Source organism: Oncorhynchus nerka, linkage group LG24 (genome assembly GCF_034236695.1).
Source record: "Oncorhynchus nerka isolate Pitt River linkage group LG24, Oner_Uvic_2.0, whole genome shotgun sequence".
In the NCBI taxonomy this organism is placed as follows: Eukaryota; Metazoa; Chordata; class Actinopteri; order Salmoniformes; family Salmonidae; genus Oncorhynchus; species Oncorhynchus nerka.
The window spans coordinates 42,412,108-42,423,359 of record NC_088419.1 but is presented as its reverse complement, the minus strand read 5'-3'; the positions used below and the strand labels follow the sequence as shown (position 1 = coordinate 42,423,359).

The 11,252-nt window shown below is 47.1% G+C and overlaps 2 protein-coding genes across 6 annotated transcripts in view; one reads left to right on the top strand and one right to left on the bottom strand.

The window, feature by feature from the left end:
- Window positions 1-602, top strand: part of otofa (otoferlin a) — a 141,857-nt gene extending 141,255 nt beyond the window's left edge. For all 5 annotated transcript variants that reach the window (XM_029631868.2, XM_065008911.1, XM_065008910.1 and 2 more), the window contains one exon: window positions 178-602. In XM_029631868.2, coding sequence (XP_029487728.2) covers window positions 178-364 — 187 coding nt within the window. In that variant the 3' untranslated portion in view covers window positions 365-602. The remainder of the gene's footprint in view (window positions 1-177) is intronic.
- A 5-nt stretch (window positions 603-607) lies between these two features.
- On the bottom strand, window positions 608-10,892 carry drc1 (dynein regulatory complex subunit 1 homolog (Chlamydomonas)). Its single transcript, XM_029631878.2, has 16 exons — window positions 10,651-10,892; window positions 10,380-10,467; window positions 10,156-10,268; window positions 9,703-9,886; window positions 9,496-9,633; window positions 7,700-7,786; window positions 7,460-7,582; window positions 7,232-7,371; window positions 3,348-3,482; window positions 2,459-2,906; window positions 2,227-2,316; window positions 2,009-2,095; window positions 1,716-1,861; window positions 1,119-1,271; window positions 870-972; window positions 608-757 (listed from the first exon to the last, which is right to left on the bottom strand). The coding sequence occupies exons 1-16, from the start codon at window positions 10,776-10,778 to the stop codon at window positions 701-703; spliced, it is 2,220 nt and encodes a 739-aa protein (XP_029487738.2). The 5' UTR covers window positions 10,779-10,892; the 3' UTR covers window positions 608-700.
- Window positions 10,893-11,252: the final 360 nt, after the last annotated feature.

The window sequence follows — 11,252 nt, the reverse complement described above, 5'->3', positions numbered from 1 at the left end:
AACAATTTTGACAACTGTTGGGTTTGTATCTGGTTACAATGTGTCGTCCAGTGTGTGTCGTTGTGTTCTTTGTGTGTTTCAATATGTATCAATATGACTCGTTATTAGTAGTGTTTGTGTGTCCGTGCGTGTACATTTCAGTTTTGTGTGTGTGTGTGTAAACATCTCTTCCTGCAGTCGTCCCAATACCAGTCTGTCGTGGTTGCTGAGCCCAATGCATGTGGTGTGTATCCTGGCCTGGAGGCAGTACAAGCTGCACTGTGTTCTACTGCTGGGGGCTGTCCTGGGACTACTGTTCCTGGGCCTGCTCTTCTTCTCCATGCCCTCTGCCCTCAGCAACAAGATCTTCAACATCGCTGGCTGAACACACTTATCAACCACACACATGCAAACTTTCTCTCAATGTGCCTGATCCCTGAGTGTATTTGCACTCTCTTAAGCATTGTTGGTATTTGAAAGGCTCTTTGTACACGCTCTAATGCATTGCACTATTATCACATATTGTTGGTATAATCTTCTATACATTCTACTTTACTATAAGGTAATACTCCCATTATGCACTTTATATTTTCTATTAAAGGTGTTAAACATCAATTCTCATACCATATGTTGATGAAGTGCTTTATTTTCATCATTAAATATTGAAGCATTTCAACTGCACTGTGGGTTTGTGTGTGCTCTTCCCGATTAGTCAGTTTGTTCACTCAGGAGCCAACTGCATCACCAGGTTGGGCGGGATCTCCAGCTCAGCATTGACCTATGAGAAGAATGTAGATAGGTTCAGTGGACGTGTCATTAAATTAGCAAACACATTCTGGACACAAACCCTTTCGATGCAATCACAGGCACACACACACACACACACACACCCTGGAGTTGACGTATTGGTGAAGCAGCATCCGTAGCTCCGTGTTCTGCTGTTTCAGGCTCTGTGTGTCTGTGATGAACTTGGACCTCTCTGTCAGAACAATGCTAGGAACAGACAGATTCAAATAATCAATCAAAATGACGCTCAATCGATCACCACTTTTTATATCGCCTGTTTTGTAACTCCATACGAGGCCGCTACTATCTTGTCATCGCGTGTATGTGTGTGTGGGCGAGTGTGTGGTACTCACTGGTACTTGTCAAGTGCTGCCTCCAGGGCGCCCCAGATCTTGAGTTTGGCCTCAGGGATGACGTCACCCATGGCCTCCCAGTAAGCAGTGTCTTCGGTGTCATCTCTCCCTCCTAGACCCAGCATACTGGGCTGGTGAGAGGCAGCTAACTCTCTGGGGAAATGTCACAATCATCACTTTCATTGTGAGAAATATTGTGTGTAAAGTTACGCTTCCCCACATAACATTTGTAAGGTGGTTTCTACACTGATTTAAGTTCGCCGTATTGAGTCCAACGTGTCACCACATAATTAATAAATGAGGCCCGAGGGGTTGTGGTATATGGCCAATATACTAGGGCTAAGGGCGGTATCCAGGTATTCTGTGTTGCGGCGTACCTAAGAGCAGCCTAAGAGCTGTTTTTAATACCAATAAGGCACGTCGGGGGGTTTGTGGTATATGGCCAATATACCTCTGTGTTGCATCGGGATATTGATCCTTTACTACACCCCTTTGCTTAATACATGGGCAAGGCACTTAGAATGCATGCCCAATACATTGCTTGATTATAAGTGGTATGCTAGTTTGGGTATTGAAACAGAGAGCCCCAGTGCTGACCTGGGCCGGCAGTGTTGAGCAGTGAAGGCCCGCAGGGCCACCAGGACATCATTGGGATGGATGAGGTCAGACGGCGGGCTGCAGGAGGAGGTAAACTCCCCTCGCTCCGCCTGAGGACTGGCCACGCCCCATTTTGCAGACACATCCTGAATACAAAAAAAATAAGAAAAGAAAGAGGGGGGATCATGTTTTATGATCATTCTTACAAGACGTCAGTGCGGAGCTGGTCATCATGGCTACTAACATCAGCCTTCTTCCCTCCCTCCCCTCTCTTCCCCCCCCCCCCTCCTTACCTGGGTCAGCTCCCCTTGTGTATGTCTGTACTTCATGAAGAAATCCGCCAGCTTGTACACGTCCTCCTCGCTCTCGATCCCCATGGCCTGGCAGAGAAGAACAGAGCGGAGACAACACTGACGCAGCTCCTCTGTCGCGACTGTCATGTGTTTATGTGACAGTAAATGTATAGTTACAGGTGACATAACATACATATAGCCGTCACGTTGTAACTCACAGTGAAGATGGAGTCCAGCTTCATGAGGGACTGTTCATCCTTCTCCAGTGGAGAGAGAAGCTTCAGAAGTTTACTCTCTATCAGAAAACCCTGTGGAGGTGAGGGAGGGAAGGAGAGAGAGACAGAGAAGCTGTAAAGGCTAAATGTTGAACTAGTTGAGTTAGATGACACAGTTCCTCTTCCTCTCTCTATTCCTCTGTCATACAGACACACAAACTCTTAGCCTGCTCACCGCCTCGTCACACAGCAGCTCCAGGAGCTTCTTGACCATCTTCACCGACACCGTCCCACTGTGCTCCCCCTCACTCTCTCTCTGCACCTCACTGCTCCCACTCTCCAGCCCTGCTCCTGAGTCATACACCTCCACAGCCAACCCAGGGCTCTCTGCCCCAGGCCCAACCCCGGCCTCCTGGTACTTCCCCTTCTCCAGGCCACTGGTCTGCCCAAGCTGGAGCAGCTCGGAGATTGCCTGGTGCGCAGTCTTCTGGGTCTGTCTCTGGGGCTGGAGGGGGCCGCAGCGCTCCATGAAAGCCAGTGATGGGCGCTGCCAGGCCAGGCCCAACTGCTGCTCGTGGACCAGCCGGTCTGTATCCAGGGCCTTCTCCACCAGCGCCTTGACCTCCTCCTCGTTCATCAGCCACACCTCCTCAAACTTCTTGGCATCGATGGCCGCAAAGTGCCTGAATGGAAGGAGGGGAAAGAGCATAGACTTATTAGTAGGAATGGGCAAAACAAGGCTTTCTGAAGCGAAAAGCAAGTAAGACATTGTGTCGAAGTCTCCCCAAGTGCTTGAGACATTGCACTTGACGTGACATTTGTTGGTCTGCTCGGTACAGTTAAATTGCAGTTTTGACCATCCCTAGGTTATAGCGTTAGACAGGGAGAGAAAATGAAAATGCAAAGACTGACAATTACATTCTGTGTGTGTGTGTGTGTGTGTGTGTGTGTGTGTGTGTGTGTGTGTGTGTGTGTGTGTGTGTGTGTGTATATCCGTGTGTGTATCCGTGTATGTATCCGTATGTGTGTGTGTGTGTGTGTGTGTGTGTGTGTGTGTGTGTGTGTGTGTGTGTGTGTCCGTGTGTGTATCCGTGTGTGTATCCGTGTGTGTGTGTGTTACTCACCTCATCTTCTTCTGCATGTGTTTGTACTGTTGCATGATGCGTGTGTAGTCGTCAGTGAGGTTCTGGTTCTCCTCCCGAGACTGCTTCTCCTGGTTGGCACACTTGATCTTCAGGTTGTTGACAACATCCTGCAGTCTAGATGATAAAAGTCCCAGTAACTACAGCAGAACTACACAGGTATAAGTGTTATTTACAAGATAACCAGTTTCCCCCAAACTACAGCCCCAAACTGTTGTCGACTTTTGTCAATAGGTTTAAAATATCTAATGGTGCTAAAGTAAACAAACCCACTGTGATAGAAGAGATTGGCGATTCAGCACCACAGAAGCGGACAGCGGTGGAAACAGAACTCAGAAATTCAGCGCCACATTGTAGTGGAGTGATAGTGTTATAGGGTGCATTCGGAAAGTATTCAGACACCTTGACTCTTCCACATTTTGTTACGTTACAGCCTTATTCTAAAATGTATTAAATAAAAACAATTCCTCATTAATCTACACACAATACCTGTTGTCCCCACAGTGACTGTATGTCAGAAGCCATGGATTACAGGCAACATTCACACTGAGCTAAAGGGTAGAACTGCTGCTTTCAAGGTTTGGGACTCGGGAAGCTTATAACCCGGAAGCTTATAAGAAATCCTGCTATGCCCTCTGACGAACCATCAAATAGGCAAAGCGCCAATACAGGACTAAGATTGAATCATACTACACCGTCTCCGATGCTCGTCAGATGTGGCAGGGCCTGCAAACCTTTATAGACTACAAAGGGAAGCACAGCCGCGAACTGCCCAATGACACAAATCTACCAGACGAGCTAAATCACTTCTATGCTCGCTTCGAGGCAAGCAACACTGAGGCATGCATGAGAGCATCAGCTGTTCCGGACGACTGTGTGATCACACTCTCCATAGCCAACGTGAGTAAGCCCTTTAAACAGGTCAACATTCACAAGGCCGCTGGGCCAGACGGATTACCAGGACGTGTGCTCCGGGCATGTGCTGACCAACTGGCAGGTGTCTTCACTGGCATTTTCAACATGCGTCCCTGATTGAGTCTGTAATACCAACATGCTTCAAGCAGACCACCATAGTCCCTGTGCCCAAGAACACTAAGGTAACATGCCTAAATGACTACCGACCCGTAGCACTTACATCCATAGCCATGAAGTGCTTTGAAAGACTGGTAATGGCTCACATCAACACCATTATCCCAGAAACCCTAGACCCACGCCAATTTGCATACCGCTCAAACAGATCCACAGATGATGCAATCTCTTTTGTACTCCACACTGCCCTTTCCCACCTGGAGAAAAGGAACACCTACGTGAGAATGCTATTCATTGACTACAGCTCAGCATTCAACACCATAGTGCCCTCAAAGCTGATCACTAAGCTAAGGATCCTGGGACTAAACACCTCCCTCTGCAACTGGATCCTGGACTTCCTGACGGGCCACCCCCAGGTAGTAAGGGTAGACAAAAACACATCTGCCACGCTGATCCTCAACACTGGGGCCCCTCAGGGGTGCGTGCTCAGTCCCACCTGTACTCCCTGTTCACCCACGACTGCATGGCCAGGCACGACTCCAACACCATCATTAAGTTTGCAGACAACACAACAATTGTAGGTCTGATTACCAACAATGATGAGACAGCCTATAGGGAGGAGGTCAGAGACCTGGCCGGGTTGTGCCAGAATAACAACCTATACCTCAACGTAATCAAGACAAAGGAGATGATTGTGGACTACAGGAAAAGGAGGACCGGGCACGCCCCCATTCTCATCGACGGGACTGTAGTGGAGCAGGTTGAGAGGTGTCCACATCACCAACAATCTAGAATGGTCCAAACACACCAAGATAGTCGTGAAGAGGGCACAACAAAACCTATTCCCCCTCAGGAGACTGAAAAGATTTGGCATGGGTCGTCAGATCATCAAAAGGTTCTACAGCTGCAACATCGAGAGCATCCTGACTGGTTGCATCACTGCCTGGTACAGCAAATGCTCGGTATCCAACCGCAAGGCACTACAGAGGGTAGTGCGTATGGCCCAGTACATCACTGGGGCTAAGCTGCCTGCCATCCAGGACCTCTACACCAGGCGGTGTCAGAGGAAAGCCCTAAAAATTGTCAAAGACCCCAGCCACCCCAGTCATAGACTGTTCTCTCTGCTACCGCATGGCAAGCGGTACCGGAGTGCCAAGTCTAGGACCAAAAGGCTTCTCAAAAGCTTTTGCCCCCAAGCCATAAGACTCCTGAAAAGGTCATCAAATGACTACTCGGACTATTTGCATTGTGTCCCGCCACCCAGCACCACCCCCCCCATCTGCCAACCCCCTCTTTTACGCTGCTGCTACTCTCTGTTTATCATCTATGCATAGTCACTTTAACTATACCTACATGTACATATTACCTCAAATACCCCGACTACCAGTACCACCTGTATATAGCCTCACTACTGTTTTTATTTTTTTATTTACTTCTCTATTGTTTACCTAATACCTATTTTTTACTTAAAAATTGCACTGTTGGTTAGGGCTTGTAAGTAAGCATTTCACTGGAAGGTTGTTTGGCCCACGTGACAAATACACTTTGATTTGATTACATTTTTTCCATTGATCATCTGATTGGACATGATTTGGAAGCCACAAGGCATAGGGTCCCACAGTTGACAGTGCATGTCAGAGCAAAAACCAAGCCACGAGGTCAAAGGAATTGTCAATAGAGCTCCGAGACAGGATTGTGTCGAGGCACAGGTCTGGGGAACGGTATCAAAACATTTGTGACTTTCATCATTCTTAAATGGAAGAAATTTGGACCCAACAAGACTCTTCCTAGAGCTGGCCCAGCAGCCAAACACCTCAGGGAGGTGACCAAGAACCCAAGCTTCAGAGTTCCTCTGTGGAGATGGGAGAACCTTCCAGAAGGACAACCATCTCTGCAGCACTCCACCAATCAGGCTTTTATGGTAGAATGGCCAGACGGAAGCCACTCCTCAGTAAAAGGCACATGACAGCCAGAGATTGCCAAAAGACACCTAAAGGACTCTCAGACCATGAGAAACTAGATTCTCTGGTCTTATGAAACCAAGATAGAACTCTATGGCCTGAATGCCAAGTGCCACGTCTGGAGGAAACCAGGTGACGCTCATCACCTGGCCAATCCCATCCCTACGGTGAAGCATGGTGGTGGCAGCATCATGCTGTTTGGATGTTTTTCAGCAGCAAGGACTGAGAGACTAGTCCGGATCAAGGGAAAGATTAACAAAGCAAAGTACTGAGAGATCCTTGATGAAAACCTGCTCCAGAGCACTCAGGATGTAAAACAGCTGTTTTGTAGATTTGTGAAGATATCAAAATACTTAAACTTACATGCAAAATACCTGCTGTTAACTTTAAAATGATTGGAATGAATTATCCAAAGAGACTGACTGGGGCAAAGGTTCACCTTCCAACAGGATAACGACCCTAAGCACACAGCCAAGACAACACAGAAGTGGCTTCGGGACAAGTCTCTGAATGTCCATGAGGCCCAGCCAGAGCCCGGACTTGAATACGATCAAACATCTCTGAAGAGAACTGAAAATAACTTGAGCAGCGATGCTCCCCATCCTACCCAACAGAGCTTGAGAGGATCTGCAGAGAAGAATGGGAGAAACTCCCCAAATTCAGGCGTGCCAAGCTTGTAGCGTCATACCCAAGAAAACTTGAGGCTGTAATCGCTGCCAAAGGTGCTTCAACAAAGTACTGAGTAAAGGGTCTGAATACTTAAATGTGATATTTCAAAAACCTGTTTTTACTTTGTCATTATGGGGTATTGTGAGTAGATGGATGAAGGAAGTGAAGGGGTCTGAATACTTTTTGAATCATTGTAGATGTAGCTACCTGGTGATCTTTCTCTTCTGCTGGGACTTGGTGATGGTGTTCTCTTCGTCTCTCTTCTTTAGCACCTGGAAGTTGTACTCCAGCTTCTCCTGGTTCAGCTGGTACGTAGCCTTCATCTGCTGCAGCTGCTGCTCCAAGATCTACACACACACACACACCACAGCTCATTTAAATACAGTCCCTAACATACCTGCATACTCGTTCCACTTTTTCATATTTTCCGTCTACCTGAACATCTGTGTCCAGTTTGATCTTGATCATATTGTATTCCTCCGTGTCCTCTGTCCTCAGCTGCTGCAGCAACACCTCATACTCCTCCACCCTCTTCATCCTCTGCGTCACGTTCTCCAGCTAAAGAGAGAGAGAGAGAGAGAGAGAGAAAGGAGAGACAAAGAGAGACACAAACAGTTCAAGTATATTTTCAGGGAGAGAAGAGAGAGAGAGTGTATTTATTTGAATCTTATTTACCTCTTTGTCCCGGCGCTCCTTCGTGTACTGTTCCCATTTCTTCCTGTTCCCTGTGAGTAGGATCTTCCGCTCGTGCTCAAAGGAATTCTGCACAAAACAGGAGCAGGTCAACAACCATCAACAAACAGATCAATGAACATGTCAACAACCACAATAACCATCCTGGTGACCAAAAACCCAACCAAACGCAGGAAACAGCTCCACTCAAAGTCGGCAGGACACTGCATGGTCAGGGGAGACAGAAGGTGGCTCAGTGGAGGCTGATGGGACGAGCTATTGGAGGATGTATTTATTGTAATGGCTGGAATGGAATAAATGGAATGGTATCAAAGACATTCAACGTATGGAAACCACATGTTTGACTCCTTTCCATTAATTCCATTCCACCCAATACAATGAGCCCGTCCTCCTTTAGGTCCTCCCACCTGGCTCATATCTTTCATGTCAGCTCGTGGATCACCCACCAAGGGGTAACCCCTAGGGAATGTGTGGATGCTGTTCATCGACTACAGCTCTGCCTTAAGTACCATAGTGCTAAGCTCATCACAAAGCTCATGGCCCTGGGTCTGAACTCCTCCCTATGCAACTGTGTCCTGGACTTCCTGACGGGCCACCCCAAGGTGGGGAAGTTAGGCAACATTACCTTCTTGACACTCATTCTCAACATGGGGGCCCCACAATAGTGCGTCCTCAGTCCCCTCCTGTATTCCCTGTATACCCACAACTGCATGGCCTCACACAGTTACAACTCCATCATCAAATTCACTGACGACATAACAGTCCGTATATCCCCAACATAATGTACATAACAGCCTGTATACCAACAACGACACCCTACAGGGAGGAGGTAGGCACTCTGACGGCATGGTGCCAGGTAAACAACCTCTCCCACAACATTAGCAAAACAAAGGAGCTGATTGTGGACTTCAGGAGGAACCAGGCTGGACACGCCCCCATCCTCATCAACCGGGCCGCCATGGAGACGGTCAATAACTTCAAATTCCAACGGCATACACATCTCAGAGAAGCTGAAATGGTCTAACCATACGGACACCGTGATGAAGAAGAAACGACAACGACTCTTCAACCACAGCTGGGTGGACACTGCCTGCCCTACATGACACCTACAACACCAGGTGTCGCAGGAAGGCCAAGACGATCATCAAGGACCCCAGCCACGTCCTGTTCTCCCCGCTTCAATTCCTCAGACGCAGGAAGTACAGGAGCATCATGGCAATAGACTGGCCAATAGTTTGCTGAATAGCCACCACCAGCTGCTTCCCCCTCCTATGGACCTTTCCCCCTCCCCACACCCACTCAACGGTCACTTACCTTACATGCTGCTCTCACTATGGACCTTTCCCCCTCCCCACACCCACTCAACAGTCACTTACCTTACATGCTGATCTCACTATGGACCGTTCCCCCCCCACCCCCGCAAATGACTTTTACTCTGCCCACATCCCAACTACAATCATCACTGTTGCAGTTTTTAATATGTATATTATAGATGGTTTTTATTAGAATTTGCATTGTTTTTATTTCACTTGGTCCCCACACCTTCTAAATGGTCATGTTGCTCCCCCTATGGTCACCCCCCCCACGTCCTCAACACTCTTTACTATATAGTGCTATTTATATTTATTGTTTTTGTTTTTTTATCACCATTTTCATTCTTTTATTTCAATTTGTCCTGCATGTTTTAGCTCGGAGCCTAAGATTTTCACAGTACCCTGCATTCACACCTGCAAGCCTGTACATGTGAGTATTAAACACTGATTCTGAATGTGTCCCACCTCTATCTGGTCCAGTTCATCCCTGTAGGAGCCCATCAGAAACTTGACCTGGTCCTCCATCCTCTCAATCATCAGGTCCACATCCTCTGCCTGCTTCTTTAGATCTTTGACGTAGCGATCGTCACTTAACTTCATCTCCTACACACGCACACACACATTATACATACAGACAAAACAAATTAATACACACAAGCACACACACACTACCTTCTGCAACTCGTGGATGAGTTTGTTCTTGTCCTCAATGAGCAGGGCACACAGCTGCTGCTGGCTGCTCAGAGAGTCTCTCAGGTCCTGGGGGATCTCCTTCATCTTTGCCACCGTCCACTTCCTGGTGATCTCCTCAAACTTCTCCAGGCTCGACTTGGCCTCATTCTCCAGCTTCTCCACCCTGCTCAGGGGAAGGGGTGGGAGGGGAGAGAGATAGAGGGAGGTCGGAGAGGAGAGGAGGGTTGGAGCACATGAATGTTTGGTTGATAGTCAACAACGTTCCAATTATTGGTAGAAGAGTTTGTTTGTTGAGCGGTGCTGTGAGGAGGTTGTATTAGTTTGACCTGCTTTTTGTGTTAATGAGATACGCATTTACAGTCCATGGTCAACAGAGGGAGCACTTCCACTACAACTGCTGCGGGGCACAGTCACTGATCCTGGGTATGGTACCTGAGTCTGTGGGCCTCCTCCACCTCTGTTTGACGCTGCGATTCCCTAGAATCAGCTGCTACCTGGATGTTGGTAACCAGCTCCGTCCCATCACTCTGCAGCTTTATCATACGCTGGGGGGAATGAGAGAAGGAGACATGTAGTGTGTCTGTGTTGTGTTGACGTTATGTTTCATTGCTTCAAATTAATTTCTAATGCTAACAATAACATAGGCCTAATGGTACCTTCTCACTCTGTTCCACTTGATGCTGGCTTTTCCTGGCCTCCTCTTTGATTTCTTTCTTTTCACGGGAGTCATCTCCCAGTTCTTGTCTGAATGACAGATGGGAAAAGAACATCTTATTTTGGCATGTACTATATAACTAACTATAGCTAACACTAAAGTTGCAGAGGACAGAGTACACCTTCACCTGCAATAGCTAAACAGCTAAGCTAAAAGTTTAACAGGCGGCTAACAGGTGCTATCTCAAACAGAAGCCAGCTAACGTTAGCTACCTTTTCTTGGCTTCACTTCGTGCAGCTATCCGGAGGCGACGGGCTGCAATTCTCTCCTCTGGATTTTCAGAGTCCACGGAAGGTCCAGCCTCCTCCGTATCCTCGCGTAGGTTACCGGCTTGGCTCATTTTTTTCTTAGCTAACTATCTAGTTAAGCTTATTACTTCGCTTCTACACAAAAGTGGAAAGTGTCAACATCACTCACTTATATGATGGTTTGTTGTTGTAATTGTTGCTATGGGTACGATGGCCAGTCTAAAAAAGTAGGATATTCTGCACCCTACCGGAAAGAAATGTGAACTGCAGTGAAATGTCGCGCTTTGCTACTGATTATGAAATAAAAGTGAATCAGAAAAATAAATTATAACCTTTCTTCTAATGTGGAATAGACAGGGTAGGCTATCCTCACATCTCAGACTATTATTGCTCAAGTCTAATAATAATAATACAAATAATGGGCATTTGGTACACTGTCTATTTTTGCCCTGGTAAGTAGCCTATTCATGTCAAGACCTATACATACTGAGTAGTTATTTAACAAGAAAATCAGCTTCAGTGTCAATGTTGAGAAACATCCCACGTGTGGGATAATGTTAGAATTC